At 44.6% G+C, this 15,481-nt stretch overlaps 1 protein-coding gene and 1 pseudogene across 1 annotated transcript; one reads left to right on the top strand and one right to left on the bottom strand.

The window, feature by feature from the left end:
* Window positions 1-3,334, bottom strand: LOC105077403 (elongation factor 1-alpha 1-like; annotated as a pseudogene).
* Window positions 3,335-9,462: 6,128 nt separating this feature from the next.
* MARCKS (myristoylated alanine rich protein kinase C substrate) lies at window positions 9,463-13,912 on the top strand. The gene is made up of 2 exons (XM_074368469.1): window positions 9,463-9,990; window positions 11,812-13,912. Exons 1-2 carry the CDS (start codon window positions 9,889-9,891, stop codon window positions 12,709-12,711), a joined length of 1,002 nt encoding a protein of 333 aa, XP_074224570.1. The 5' UTR covers window positions 9,463-9,888; the 3' UTR covers window positions 12,712-13,912.
* The last annotated feature ends 1,569 nt before the right edge of the window (window positions 13,913-15,481 follow it).

Raw genomic sequence — 15,481 nt, 5'->3', positions numbered from 1 at the left:
GTGTGTGATTCTTTGAATGCTAATTCTCATTTTATAGATGTGGTCCTTCTCTCACAATGCATAAATCAAGTAGAATATCTTTTGGTTAATTTTTAGTGTCTGTTGGCATTTTTGTTCCTTCCAGGAGAACTGGAAACATCCCATAAAATTCTTACTCTAAGACTGCATGATATCCAGGGAAACAGTGCCACAAGCTTTGGAATCACCAAGAGCTGGATTCAGAACCCAAACCCAGCCCAGACCACTTAGAAGTAGCAAAAACTTGAGCAGGTTATATAACCTCTTCAGGACTTGATTTGTGAAGACAAAGGAAGTAGTGGTTTGTACCTTATAAGATTACTGTGGAGGTTCAACGAGCTATCACAGGCAAAGCACTATCACCCAGCGCCTGGTATAAAGTAGCTGCTTAAGACACATCTGTTGAGCAAATGAATGTCCATGACCTTCCCAGTCATCCCACCAGAGAGCCTCACAGTGTGCTGAAGGCACTGAAATGTCCTTTGGACCAGAGGGGGCCTTACTGAGGTCTGGTTTACCAGTAGCTTAATAAAAACCTAGTCAGTTTATCAATTGCAACAGTGATTTCTAAAGGTTAACACAACCTTTTTTAAAACTACATCATTTGGAATAAAAACAAATGTTTAATATAATTTTATGCTTTAGCCAGGGATTTACTCTGCTTATTAGTATTTTTAAATAAGTATTTATGACTTCAAAACAACAATGAAAAATTAACCTTTGCATGGTTCCTACGCAATCACACTGTAAAGTCACCTTTTTCTCCATGTGAATTTTCCACTCTTTCTTCTGGCTGGCCAGTTAATTACGTAACTCTTAAGGCGAAGATCGTGATTCTTTTAATGTAAATTTTGATTGCTTTTCTTTATTTACTTGCCTGTTACTTCTGGAAACAAAGGTGGGAAGGAATTATCTCCTTCTCACAACTCAACTCTTTCAAAAGCCGATAAGGAATGTTTTCAGACTGTCCCTTGAGGGTAAATATTGCAAAGTCTAGGAAATGCTACTGTGGTTAAACTTTGATTTAAAATGTCTAGAGAAAAATTCTTTAAATTTTTATTTTTCCCTGCTTATATTTATTTGTTTTGTATTTTAAATTTATTTATTTATTTTTAATGGAGGTACTGGGGATTGAATGGAGGACCTTGTGCATGCTAAATATGCACTCTACCACTGAGCTATACCCCCCTGCTGCTTTTTTTTTTTTTAATTAAACTTTGTTTTAATGGGTCTCAAAATTCTGTGACAGATTTTTGGTCAAGTTGTTTCCATTAAAAAATACTGATTTTAAAAACTAATAACTTAAAACTGCCACACACAAAAAAACAAATGGTGCACAAAATATTCTCCTTTCCTTCTGAAAGTTTTCTGGTGCATTGTTATCATTAACCAGTCTTTTACTATTAAACTTAAATGGCCAATTGAGACAAACAGTTCTGAGGTCTCATCTCTTCCACCACTGATTAAGACTGGGGTGACAGGTATTTAGCCTTCTGAGCTTTCTGGACAGACTTGGTGACTTTGCCAGCTCCAGCTGCCTTCTTTTCCACTGTCTTGACACACACAGCAACCTCATGTCATGGACAGCAAAATGGCCCAGGGGAGGATAGTCAGAGAAGCTCTCAACACACAAGGGCTTGCCAGGAGCCATGTCAACAATGGCAGCATCACCAGATTTCAAGAACTTGGGGCCATCTTCCAGCTTTTCCTGAGAACGATGATCAATCTTCTCTTTCAGCTCAGCAAACTTGCAAGCTATGTGAGCTGTATGGCAATCCAGCACAGGTGCATTTCCTCTGTTGATCTGGCCTGGAGGGTTCAAGATAATCACCTGAGCTGTGAAGCCAGCTGCTTTCATTGGTGGATCATTTTTGCTGTCACCAGCCACAATGCCATGACAAACATCCTTGATAGACAGCCACAATGCCATGACAAACATCCTTGATAGACAGGTTCTTAAAGCCCACATTGTCTCCAGGGAGGGCTTCACTCAAAGCTTCCTGGTGCATTTCAACAGACTTTACTTCAGCTGTAAAGCTGACCAGAGCAAAAGTGACCACCATGCCAGGTTTGAGAACATCAGTCTCCACACGAGACCCACAGGGACAGTACCATTACCACCAATCTTGTAGATGTCTTGGAGGAGCAGACACAAGAGTTTGTCAGTTGGATGAGCTGGTGGCAGGATACAATCCAGAGCCTCAAACAGCGTGGTTCCACTGGCATTGCCATCTTTACGGGTGACTTTCCATCCCTTGAACCAAGGCATGTTAGCACTTGGCTCCAGCATGTTGTCACCCTTCCAGCCGGAAATTGGCACAAATGCTACTGTGTCAGGGTTGTAGCCAATTTCCTTAATGTAGGTGCTGACTTCCTTAACAATTTCTTCATATCTCTTCTGGCTGTAGGGTACCTCAGTGGAACCCATTTCGTTAACACCAGCAATTAGTTGTTTCACACCCACAGTATAAGCCAGAAGGGCATGCTCATGGGTCTGCCCATTCTTGGAGATACCTGCTTCAAATTCACCAACACCAGCAGCAACAATCAGGACAGCACAGTCAACCTGAGATGTGCCTGTAATTATGTTTTTGATAAAGCGTCTGTGTCCTGGGGCATCAATAATGGTCATGTAGTACTTGCTGGTCTCAAATTTCCACAGGGAGATATCAATGGTGATACTGCGCTCACATTCTGCCTTCAGTTTGTCCAAGACCCAGGCATACTTGAAGGAGCCCTTTCCATCTTGGCAGCCTCCTTCTCAAACTTTCCAATGGTTCTTTTGTTGATGCCACCACATTTGTAGATCAGATGGCCAGTGGTGGTAGATTTGCCCGAATCTACATGTCTGATGACCATGATGTTGATGTGAGTCTCCTCCTTTCCCATTTGGGCGTAAATTTCGTGGTGATTTTCATGACACCCGTATCCTGGCGGCAAATCTGTTTCAAAAAAGCTGCTTTTTTTTTTTTTTAATCTTTCTCTAGAGTGTATCTTACCCTTTGGTAATCTTTTCAAATATAAAAACTCTTGCTAATTCAATCAATATACTTGACGAGCAGAGACTAAAACTATATTCATGCTTCTAGTGGTTTTGCAATAATCACCTGTGTATCTGGAGGGGATTTAACATTCCAGAAACTTCATTCCTATTGTAGGTGTGTTAGTTCTTGAGTCTTCAGATCAGTTAAACAATGATTCTGATGTTTTCTAACTATGAAAGAATCTTTCTATTTGAGTGTTACAGTACTGAATAGTTAATAAAGAAGACTAAAGCAAAGTCTAAAGTAACAGAAAGTTTAGGTACATGGTACCAATTAAAAAAATAATAAAGCTCCTACTATAAACAAAATACGAGATCCCTCTTTGCTATTACCACCATTTGAGATCTTATTGGATTCCTAAAATCAGATAGCCCTCAATGGACAATGGCTCACACACTAGTTGAATTTCACTTTCCAAATCTTGCAGAACTTGAATTTCCAAATCTGCAAAACAGGGATAATGATACAAGTCCAAGGGTTTGTTGTAAGGGTGAAATAGAAGCCTAGAACAGACTCATCTGGTGCAGTGCCTGGCACCCAGTAGGTTCTCTTCCTTTCCCCATTCAGCTTATATGTATCTATACAAAATCATATAGGATTAACTAAAATGGAACTTTATAAGAGCAAAGCCATTTTAATCTATATTTTATTTTTGTGCAGATATTGACTGTATAGGTTTAAACAAATTGGGTATAGGTTGGGAAAGTAAATGACTGGTAATCTTAAGGAGGATTGTAGTAGATACTATTTTTCAGTCAAAAGTTTATATGAGACAGGGAGGGTATAGCTCAAGTGGTACAGCGCACGCTTAGCCTCCGTGAGGTCCTGGGTTCAATCCCCAGTACCTCCAATTAGAAAAAAAACTAATTATAAATAAAGAAATAGACCTAATGACAGCCCTCCCTGCCCATCCCCCACCCCAAAATACACACACACACACACACAAATAGTTTATATAAGAGAGAAACTTTGATATACTGGTTAAGTATCATTGGGATTTATCAGCCTCAAGTGGGCACTCATTATTGCTCTAAAATCTTACTGTACCCGAAAGGTTCAATCCAATGCTTCCCACTAATTATTCCACACCCTCTATAATATAATCAAATTCCAACTCTCCTTTCTCTCCTTACCCTTAGCTGATAAATTTCAAAGGCAAATAGAAACCATCAGAAGGGAGCTCTCTTATCTTCCCACCAGTAAATCTTGGCCATCCTCTTCTTCCTCTGTTACAGGAAAGCAGCAGGGTCTCTTTCAAAAGGTAGTATCTCCGCATGTGCCCTGTATCTTTATCCCCTCCTGTATTCTTAGGGACTTCATTCCATTCACTATTCATTTTCTTTCTTATTTTTACAACATTTTCCTCTCTACTGGATTAATTTCCCGAGCAGTCAACTTTGCTCTAATACCTTCCATCCAGGACAACACTTTTTTACCTAGTCAAGCTTCATGAAGAAGGAATTATTGATGCCATCATCCTCTTTACCTCTCATTTCCTCCTCAGCACACTAAATCTGCATTCCACTTTCCACATAGGACAAAAGCTGCTTTGGAGTCTGTAACTAGTAACTTCTGTATTCTGTATACAGAATGCAGTTCTGTAACCAGCAACAGCCAGTGTAAACTTTTCAGTCTTTATTTGATGTATCAACATCATTTGACGTCTCAACATCATTTGACAAAACTAACCAATCCTCCCTGAGACACTGTCTTCATCGATTTTCCAGACACCACACTCCTGGTTTTCTGTCTCCTCCTTGGGGATTCCTTCTCAGTCTTCTTTGCCAGCTAGACTCCTTTTCTACCCAACTACTTTTTTTCTGTTCAGTTATTTTTATTTTATTGCTTTATGTTATTTTACATTTTCAGCTTTATTAACCTATAATTGACAAATATCTACCTAGCCTCTTAAGGCAAAAGGCTCTTAAGGTGTGATTCTGTACTCTCTTTGTATACTCTTATGATTTGGCTTCAGAAAATATTTAACATGGAATGATCACATATCTGTATTTACATTCCAAACCACTTTTTAAGCTCCAGACTCTTTCATCTGCACATTTAACTTTTCCACTAGGATGTTTTATAGGCACCCCAAAATATGTCTAAACTAATCTCTTGACCTTCCTCCCAAACCCACTTGACCTTGTCCCTCCTCAGCTTTGCTATTTCCTCCACCTGAACACAACTCTCCACCTACTTACCTGGCTAATGCCTACTCAACCTTTAGATTTCCTCTTAAATGTCAGTCCTTTAAGAAGGCCTTCTTAAACCCTCCTAACTAAATTAGACTATTTTATAGCACCCTGGATTTCCCTTCAGAGCACATATGATCATTTACAATTACATATCTATTTGTGATCTTTTTGTTCCATTCTGGCTTTTCTTTGTCCTCCTAGTTAGAAGCAACATTAAACAACTCTGTCACTCTTCAAATCTGCTCAAAAGATACCTTCTCAATGAGGCCTTCCCTGACCTCCTATATAGAATTTCAACCCTGCACTCCCAACTCCCTTACTTGGTCTAGTCCCCTTCCCAACAATTAAGTACTTCTAAAATTCCATATAATTTGCTTACTTATATATATTATATTTTTCTTTTTCCCCACTCTAGAATGGAAGCTTTATAAAGATTTCTTGTCTCTTTTGTTCACTGATGAGTTCCAACTGCCCAGCACATGATAGGAAGTCAGTAAGTATCTTTTGAATGAATGAGTGGCTGTGTGTTTTGTTCCACACTAAATTCTAACCAATCATCTGAATTAAGTAAATAATATAAAGGTAATACAAAATCTAAGATGAAAAACAGAGCAGAACACCATAAACACAGGGTGGGATCTTGTATTTTGTGAATGAATGAATGTTGAATGACTGCTTTCTGATTAAAAAGGCATATTTAACTTGGAATCTAGAAAGAGGTCCTCATCTTTTTTATTGTTTTGGGTGTTTTTTTTAAGCACACAGTTAATCCTGTCCTTTGTTCTCTTTCTTCGTATTCTAAGAAGTTTTAAGAGATAATGTTAAGTGGAAGCTACAGGAGAGGGAAGACATGTTCATGCCCTTCCCTGCTGTCAGCTGACATCTAGCCCTTTGCTGTTACTTAGCAGAAGCCGAATAAACACTTCAGGAATGAATAATTAGCCTGTCCAGTGAATCTGTGACATCAAGGAAAGGTCAGACAGCCCCAGAGAGTAGTGGAAGAAGTTGGAGACTTGGAATCCTGGCTCTACCATCTGACAAAATCTGGCAACTTCCCTGGGCCTGTTTCTTCATCTGATAAGGGAGGAAATGAAACTAGATGATCCAGTTCACCTAAAGTAGACCATCTATTAAAATGTAAGCTCCTTGAGGCCAGGGATTGCATCTCTCTTTTCACTGATGTGAAAACAAGGCCTAGATCAGTATGTTCGGCATACAGTAGGCCCTTAAGAATTTGTAGAAATATCTCTAAAAATTCCTTCTAGTGCTACGATTTTAAAGGAAAAAATAACTTTGAGGTATCCTAAATAAATTGCTCTTTTTTACTAGAGAAAACCATACACAGACTGTCATCATCCTAGAAATACCCCAAGTGGATGGTGAAAAGAGTACAAATAAAGAATAAATGCTTATTTCCTTCTTGGTGAGTTGGTCACAGATATTTACCAGTTTTACATTTTCACTACGACCCCATGGGTTCTTTCATCATATTTATATAAATAACCACATTTATATACTTAGAGCCTTATTTGGAACCTTTAGCTCTGGGTGTGAGAACACCAAACTCCTGACGAACTCTGTACTTACGTCGTACAACTTCCTATTGGTTGCAGTCTTGTTTGGCGGTCCTTCCCGGCCATTATGTAGTTCCTGAGGCAGAATAATCTCTTCGCATTTCCCAGCCCCTTCCTTCCTCACCCGTCCTCCGCCTTCACCCCCCAACCACCCACATTCGTGCCTGGCCCGAGGCTGGGGGAGGTTGGGGAGGGGCTGACCCAGCGCTCAGCCCCACCCCCACCCCCGGCAGCGCCCCTCAAACCTCCTCCCACTGCCAGGGACTGCGGACTGTCGGCTTTCCAACCTACGCTAGAAATGCACTTTCTTATCGAAAGGAAATCACCTTTTCTACCCTATACTAGCGACCGCTCGTGGGGCGTGAATCTCTGTGTTTACACTTGTTTTCTAGCCCCCAGAGCTGCTGCGGGAAGTGATTGGCTCCCTCGCGCCCGCGACGCTTGGGGTCCCCCACGCCCCGCCCGGGCCACGCCCCCTCGCGCGGCCATCTGCTTTGCTGTCTGTCTCTTGTCTCTCGCTCAGCGTCTCTTTCCCCTCCACCACCTACCTGCCCCTCCCCCGCCGGCTCCGCCCCTTCCCCCTTCCCTCGCGCGGGGCTCCGAATCGTCCCTGCCCGTTGCCAAGGAGACAAGCCGGTACCGGGCAAATAGGCATTCGCGAAAGAAAAGGGGGGAAAGCTACACGGCAGCCTGGTAACAAAGGAGCAATAAAAGCAGCCCCCAAATGGAAGGCTAAGAACATGTCTGGAGAAAATCTGAAAACGAGATAGCAATCACCCCAAATTTAAGGGGGAGGGGGATGCAGAGGAAGAGGCATGATTCACGTTGGGGTGGGGGAAATAAACAGTTTAAACGAGTTTTGAGAATCTCCTGGATGGTGGTTTTGGATCTGCCCAGTTGGCTTTTTAAGTTGGAACTCCGATAATGCAAGGGATTCGCATCCATCGTGGCGTTTGGAGTCTTGGGCCAGGCCAGCGGGCTCCCTTAAGGGTTATAACACATTTGGCAAGATACACTTCTACGGAAACATTTTCCATCGGCTCTGGGGAATATGACTTAGGGATTGAATGATGCATCTGAAGAAGTGGACTGTGAGAAGACGATGTTTCACGTAGCGATCGCAGCTTGGTGATTTTCAAAGCAGTACTTGAACAAAGAGATATTGGCTTGAACCAACCGTCTTTTTCATTCAGAGTGTGACCCATTTCCCTACAATGAGCAAAAAAATAAAACTGTTTTGAGAATCCAGAGCCAGCACCAGGATAAACGAACCACTTCTGCGACTGCTTCTCACCTTCATAAGCGAAAGATTATTCATTTCAGGATCACTAAATGTAAACGAGAAAAGGTAGTCTGATCTGGACACAAGTGGGAATAAAAATGTAGGTAGTAGGAGAACGCTTATACGGGTGTATCCTTGATTTTTGCCCCTACCCCCGCCCCTCCATTCTTTAAATCTGCGCGTTGTCTTTCACGCACAAATAGCGTCTGGTACTTCGGTGCCAAGTGTTGCAGATGAAGGTTCCCCGGGATGCCCTTACAGAAGCTTTTTCTCTAACCCAAATTAGTTAGACTTGGAGCGTTCAGGGACCTTCTTGCTATCTTTCAATACGTAATTTCTCCTTTGAACTGTAATAGTCCGCTTGTTTCTTCGCTGCTGCCTCCCTCCCTTCCAAGAGCCCACTCGCTTGCATGCACACTCACACACGTTTAGAAAAAAGAGTTCATCCGATTCTGGCAGTAGGCTGAAAAAGATTCATATCAACGTGAATTGCATACCAACTGTAAATATGGATTCATACACTCGAGGCTGTGTCCCATTTCACTATAGAGGAAAATTGTCATTTCATACAGTGATAAAATGCAAACTTTTCCCATCTTTTGTAAATGGCCCTCAATATTGTGGGGGATTGAAATCACTAATTGGGAAGTGGGGGTTGTTGATGAGCGCCGCAGGCCAATCTCGAAATATTTTATTTCCTGCCAATGTGAGATGGGGAAGGGAGTGTGGCTTCGACTGCTTGCTGCTTTTGCATTTTCCACATCTGGCCTACAGACCTAATTCTAACTCACGATCTCGTTTGATGAAATTCGATCTTCTTGGTTTAAATACCTTTCAATTTGGGGCGATTTCACATTTGCAACCGTTAAAAAAACCGAACACTGCAGTATCTCTGAAACCAATATGGAACACAGAGAAAGAAAACATGCTGCACACAAATCTCATCTATTGTCTTTAAAACTCGTATACACACACACACATAAACACACGGGAAAGATGGGGGAGGGGAGCGAGTGGCGAGAGACAGACGGATATAGACCGACAAGAGTCAAAGGGAGTCAAGTTAACGCTTTCTCCGCCCCCATCCACAAGTACCCTCCCCGCGTTAATTAATTACAAACAAGCCAGTCAAGTAATGCATTATTATTTTCAAGCAGAGGGAGGCGAGAGGCATGTATTTTTAATTGATTTATTTATTTGGAGGACATTAATTCTCAGTCTGAGGCTGATTTTCAAACCTTTTGCAAAGCGCGGCTCCATTGTTCGCGGAGCGCGCAGGCCCCGCCCCCTGCTTTGTGTGCGACGCGCGGATTGGCCGGTGCGCGCGGGGGCCGCGTCAGCGCCCGCGAGCCCATTCATCTGTGCACTTGGGCGTTGGACCTCGCATCTTATTAGCAACCAGGGAGATTTCTCCATTTTCCTCTTGTCTACAGTGCGGCTACAAATCTGGGATTTTTTTTATTACTTTTTTTTTTTTTTTAAATTACACTTGGGCTCCTTTTTTTGTGCTCGACTTTTCCACCCTTCTTCCCTCCCTCCTGCGCTCCTGCTTCTTGATCTCTTCGACTAAAATTTTTTTATCTGGAGTGTATTTAATCGGTTCTCTTCTGTCCTCTTCACCACCCCCACTCCCCCCTCCCTCCGGTGAGTGTGCTGCTGCTGCCGCCGCCGCCGCTGCTGCTGCCGTTGCTGCTGCTCGCCCCGTCGTTACACCAACCCGAAGCTCTTTGTTCCCCCCCTTGGATCTGTTGAGTTTCTTTGTTGAAGAAGCCAGCATGGGTGCCCAGTTCTCCAAGACCGCTGCGAAAGGAGAAGCCGCCGCGGAGAGGCCCGGGGAGGCGGCTGTGGCCTCGTCGCCTTCCAAAGCGAATGGGCAGGTAAATTCTACCTGTGGTTCTGGTCATTTCTTTGGTGTCTTTCTCTAGTCTATACGCTTCCTCTTCTTCCTGGTCGTGCCTTGAGACGCATTTGGCGGAGAGGAGCGTGGCCAGATTCCAGTCTGAAAGTTGAATGGAAAGCGATAACCTAAATTGTCAGTTTCTCATAGATGGGGGTCTTCCTCCACCGCAGAGTGGTGGTTCCCGGAGAATCCTGGCGAATTCTTGTGTAGACCAGAGGAATGAAGTGACTAATTGTCTAAAATGGCGTGTTTGGAGCTTGGCAGAACGTGACTTGCTAGGTGTTACCCCCCATCCGCGCCCTCAGCCAGGTTGCATTTGTGTTTGGTGGGCACAAAGGTGGTTGGGTGTCTCTCGTGTTTGTTGTCGAGACGGGGTCGCCTTCAAGATTTCTGAACTGGTGTGATTCTGTGTGTGGGTAGGAAAGCGGGGGGTTGGGGGGGGCGCGATAGGGATGGTGATGGAAGAGAGGAGGGAAGGGCTGTCTTATTGTATGCCGAGGCGGCGTGCCCTGGGTTCTTGGAAAGGTTGCTGGCTGGCTGAATAGAGCTGGGCAGAAAGGTTTCAGGGCCTTTCGAGGGGCTTTCCCACTATTCTAAATCTTTATTAGTAGCTGTCTGTGGAATTACACACCCATCTGACTTTTAAATGGTCTCCCTAGGGTAGGAAGACTCTGTGGGTCCTTGAAGAACCTGTCCAGATGGCCAACAAGAGGCAGTCCTTGTGTGTCTGTCAGGATTGTTGGTGTGCGTGGCGCCCCGACCACTGCGGAGGCTGTCCCGGCGCTGCCCGAACCCAGGCGGATGGCCACGGTTGGGTGGGCGCGAGAGGTCGGCCAAGGGTGGCTGCTTCACAAACACGGGGCACCTACCACGCCTCTTTTCCTAGAGCAGCAGAGGCCGTGTTGCTTCGCGTGCTCTAACCTAATGGGGAAGGCGAGCTCTGCCTAGAGGCTTTGAACCCGTTAAAAATGCAAAATGAACCGCCGGGGCGCGCCCGGGCTTCACAGAATCACGGACGAAGGTGGGCGTGGAAGCAGACGCGAGACCTCAGAAATAATGGGTCTCCCCACAGCCTTGTTGGTTTTATCCCGACCAGGGTGCCACCTGAGCTTTGTTTGCGGACTGGGCTGCGCGATCAGGGCTCGGGGGCGCCTCGGCCGGCGGGCAGGGCCCGACCGGGCAGGGCGGGGTGGCCCGGAGGCCCCGCCCCTCCGCGTCCGCCTGCGCCCGGCTCCGCGCCGTGGAGGCGCAGCGCCCCCTGTTGACCCCATGCCCTAGGCGAGCGTAGGGCCTTTGCGCACGGCCCGGGTGCTTCTGGCTGGAACGCTGGGATCCCCCTGGGAGTTCTTGGTGTTTTGAAGACGCCTGTAGAATTTAGGGAGAAACGGGGATGTGTAACATAGGCGCAGATCATCGGCTCTGGCTCTGTGCCTTCTTCCAAAGGGCGTTTGGTATATCATACATTACGTGACTACTTTATTCCAAAGCTCGTGAGGGGAAGGCTGGAATGGGTTACCCTTTGCTTTCCACGTTTCGGACTGGGCCCTTTTAAGTCCTTAAGACATTTGCTGAGTGGTCAAGGCTACCGCTGTGCCTTTAGGCACCCCAGACTGGACTGCCCCGACGTCTTCTAGGAACTCTCATCTGAACATCCAACTCCGCCTCCCCCTAAGGGAGGGGATCTCCAAAGCCAGAGGGGATTAGGGGGGATGCTGGTCCCCCTCGGCCCAGGGGTTGGGGGCAGGAATGCTGGCACCCGGGCCCCTTCAGTGACGCTCCCGCTTTCTCTGCCCCGCAGGAAAATGGCCACGTGAAGGTAAACGGCGACGCTTCTCCCGCGGCCGCCGAGCCGGGCGCCAAGGAGGAGCTGCAGGCCAACGGCAGCGCCCCGGCCGCCGACAAGGAGGAGCCCGCGGCCGCCGGGAGTGGGGCTGCGTCGCCCACCGCGGCTGAGAAAGATGAACCGGCCGCCGCCGCCCCCGAGGCCGGGGCCAGCCCCGCGGAGAAAGAGGCCCCCGCGGAGGGCGAGGCGGCCGAGCCCGGCTCACCCACAGCCGCCGAGGGGGAGGCCGCGTCGGCTGCCTCCTCGACGTCTTCGCCCAAGGCCGAGGACGGGGCCACGCCCTCGCCCAGCAACGAGACCCCGAAAAAAAAAAAGAAGCGCTTTTCCTTCAAGAAGTCTTTCAAGTTGAGCGGCTTCTCTTTCAAGAAGAACAAGAAGGAGGCAGGAGAGGGCGGTGAGGCTGAGGGCGCAGCCGGCGCCTCGGCCGAAGGCGGCAAGGACGAGGCCCCTGGGGGCGCTGCCGCGGCCGCCGGCGAGGCAGGCGTGGCCTCCGGGGAGCCGGTGGCGGCGCCGGGCGAGGAGGCGGCCGTGGGCGAGGAGGGGGCGGCGGGGGGCGACGCGCAGGAGGCCAAGCTCGAGGAGGCCACCGTCGCGCCCGAGAAGCCGCCCGCCAGCGAGGAGGCCAAGGCCGCAGAGGAGCCCACCAAGGCGGAGGAGAAGACCGAGGAGGCTGGGGCCAGCGCCGCCGCCAGCGAGGCGCCCTCGGCCTCCGGGCCCGGCGCACCCCTGGAGCAGGAGGCGGCCCCGGCGGAGGAGGAGGCGGCGGCCGCAGCGTCGTCAGCCTGCGCAGCCCCCTCACAGGAGGCCCAGCCCGAGTGCAGTCCAGAAGCCCCCCAAGCGGAGGCGGCAGAGTAAAAGGGCAAGATTTTTTAAGATAATCGAAGAACTTTTCTCCCCCCGTTTGTTTGTTGGAGTGGTGCCAGGTACTGGTTTTGGAGAACTTGTCTACAACCAGGGATTGATTTTAAAGATGTCTTTTTTTATTTTACTTTTTTTTTTAAGCAGCAAATTTTGTTTTTTTCCCCCTCCCCACAGATCCCATCTCAGATCATTCTGTTACCACCATTCCAACAGGTCGAGGAGAGCTTAAATACCTTCCTCTGCCTTGTTTCTCTTTTATTTTTATTTTTTTGCATCAGTATTAATGTTTTTTGCATACTTTGCATCTTTATTCAAAAATGTAAACTTTCTTTGTCAATCTATGGACATGCCCATATATGAAGGAGATGGGTGGGTCAAAAAGGGATATCAGATGAAGTGATAGGGGCCAGGATGGGGAAATTTAAGTGGTGCATAACATTGCCAAGATAATGTACCACTAGAAATGATGGTGTAAAGGCTTAGTCTTTTTTTTTTTTTAAGAAAAGTTATTACGATGTATTTTGTGAGGCAGGTTTACAACACTACAAGTCTTGACTAAGAAGGAAAGAGAAAAAAACACCAATACCCAGATTTTTAAAAAGATCATAGTCTTAGGAGTTCATTTAAACCATAGGAACTTTTCACTTATCTCATGTTAGCTGTACCAGTCAGTGATTAAGTAGAACTACAAGTTGTATAGGCTTTATTGTTTATTGCTGGTTTATGACCTTAATAAAGTGTAATTATGTATTACCAGCAGGGTGTTTTTAACTGTGACTATTGTATAAAAACAAATCTTGATATCCAGAAGCACATGAAGTTTGCAACTTTCCACCCTGCCCATTTTTGTAAAACTGCAGTCATCTTGGACCTTTTAAACACAAATTTTAAACTCAACCAAGCTGTGATAAGTGGAATGGTTACTGTTTATACTGTGGTATGTTTTTGATTACAGCAGACAATGCTTTCTTTTCCAGTCGTCTTTGAGAATAAGGAAAAAATCTTCAGATGCAATGGTTTTGTGTAGCATCTTGTCTATCATGTTTTGTAAATACTGGAGAAGCTTTGACCAATTTGACTTAGAGATGGAATGTAACTTTGCTTACAAAAATTGCTATTAAACTCCTGCTTAAGGTGTTCTAATTTTCTGTGAGCACACTAAAAGCGAAAAATAAATGTGAATAAAATGTACAAATTTGTTGTGTTTCTTTATGTTCTGATAAAATTCTGAGACTGAGGTCTTAGGTTCATTTTGAGGAAGATCTTGCATGCCATCAAGAGTAAATTTTCTTGTGGTTTTTAATCTGAAGTTTTCGAACTCAAATTTATAATCAGTAGTATCAGATGACGTACAAGAAAATCTTACAACATTCCATGTCAAATCTGTTGCCATTTATCTGCATTTAGTTTTCATTTAAAAATTGAAGTTATTTTTATTGTAGTTATATAGCATATCAGAATAAATCACTTAATACAAAAGTGGTATGACCCGAAGACTATTTGAACGTCTTAAGTGAAAATTTCATAAAATTTTGTGTGTGTGTGTGTGTGTGTGTGTGTCATGCAGGTCCAGAAACAAGTTTATACTGAGTGAGAGTCCACTTAATCCAAACTGCAGATGGGTCATGAAAAGTGACCATAGGTGTTCTGTTTTGTTTTTTTGGAGTATTACCTGCCATTGTAATTGTTTAGTGCTTGGCTGATTTCCAAATTATAGCTTAGATAATGCATTATACTTTAGGGAAACAAGCTTATGTAAAGAAGTAATGGTGATGAATGGACAACATTGTCAGTTTATGGGCCTTTAGTACTTGCCTCATTTCAATAGTTGCAAGCAGTTTTGTTTTGATGAAAGTAGTGTATTAGCATCTTGTTACTCAGAGGAAAAGATAGAGTATAAAACTTCCTTGTATAGTAATAATCCTTACTAGTTTACCCTCTTTGCTCTCTACCACCCCATAACTGGATTTATTTTCCTTACTGGACCCTAAACTGAATTGAATTTTAAGATAGAGATGTGTATTAAATACCATTACTTCACTAAATACAAAAGAAAGTGTTTATGCACACCTGCTTTGCTGTTTTTGAGCAGTGTGCCTGGTAGGGTTCACAATAAGTCAGTGAACCATGTTTGTAATAACTGGATGCCAAATCTTAAACTCATTAGAAAAATAACAAATTAGCTTTTGAAATGTGCTTTTAATTGGAATAGTGGGTCATAAATAATAGTTCATGACCTCTCTTTACCAAACACCCTCCCTGCTAATAAAATAAGTAACATTTGGAAGAGTGTGTACTTTTAGTTGGGGTTTCTTCATCTTGGAGGATGTTTGAAAGTTAAAAGTCAAATCTGGTAACCAAAGGACTGCTTTATGGGGTCTCCACCTTAACAGCTTTTTCTCAAATACCTATTTGGACAAGTACAGCACCTGGTATGTGGTAGGACTCAGAAAAAATGGATTTAAAAAAGTAACTCCTGAGTAGTTAAAAATACTGTGTAGCCAACTATATTTCTAGGTTTGTTCTTTTAACAGCTGGAATTTATTAAGATGCATTACTTTGATTTTAATCATTGCCTAAAACACTTTGGGTGGTACTGATGGAGTGGTGGATTTTCCACCAAATGATTAAATGAAATTTGACATATATCTTTTCATCCAAAGTTTTGTACATCACATTGTTTTCTAATGGAAAAATGTTAATATGGCTTTTTGTATTACTAAAATAGCTTTGAGATTAAGGAAAAATAAATAACTCTTGTACA

Source organism: Camelus bactrianus, chromosome 8, assembly GCF_048773025.1.
Source record: "Camelus bactrianus isolate YW-2024 breed Bactrian camel chromosome 8, ASM4877302v1, whole genome shotgun sequence".
In the NCBI taxonomy this organism is placed as follows: Eukaryota; Metazoa; Chordata; class Mammalia; order Artiodactyla; family Camelidae; genus Camelus; species Camelus bactrianus.
Note: the sequence above shows the minus strand (reverse complement) of the source record. Positions and strands in the feature narration are given on the sequence as shown.

Coding starts and splice junctions, on each gene's coding strand:
- MARCKS (XM_074368469.1), top strand. CDS start 9,889: ATGGGTGCCCAGTTCTCCAAGACCGCTGCGAAAGGAGAAGCCGCCGCG. Junction 9,991..11,811: donor CTTCCAAAGCGAATGGGCAG/GTAAATTCTACC, acceptor TCTGCCCCGCAG/GAAAATGGCCACGTGAAGGT.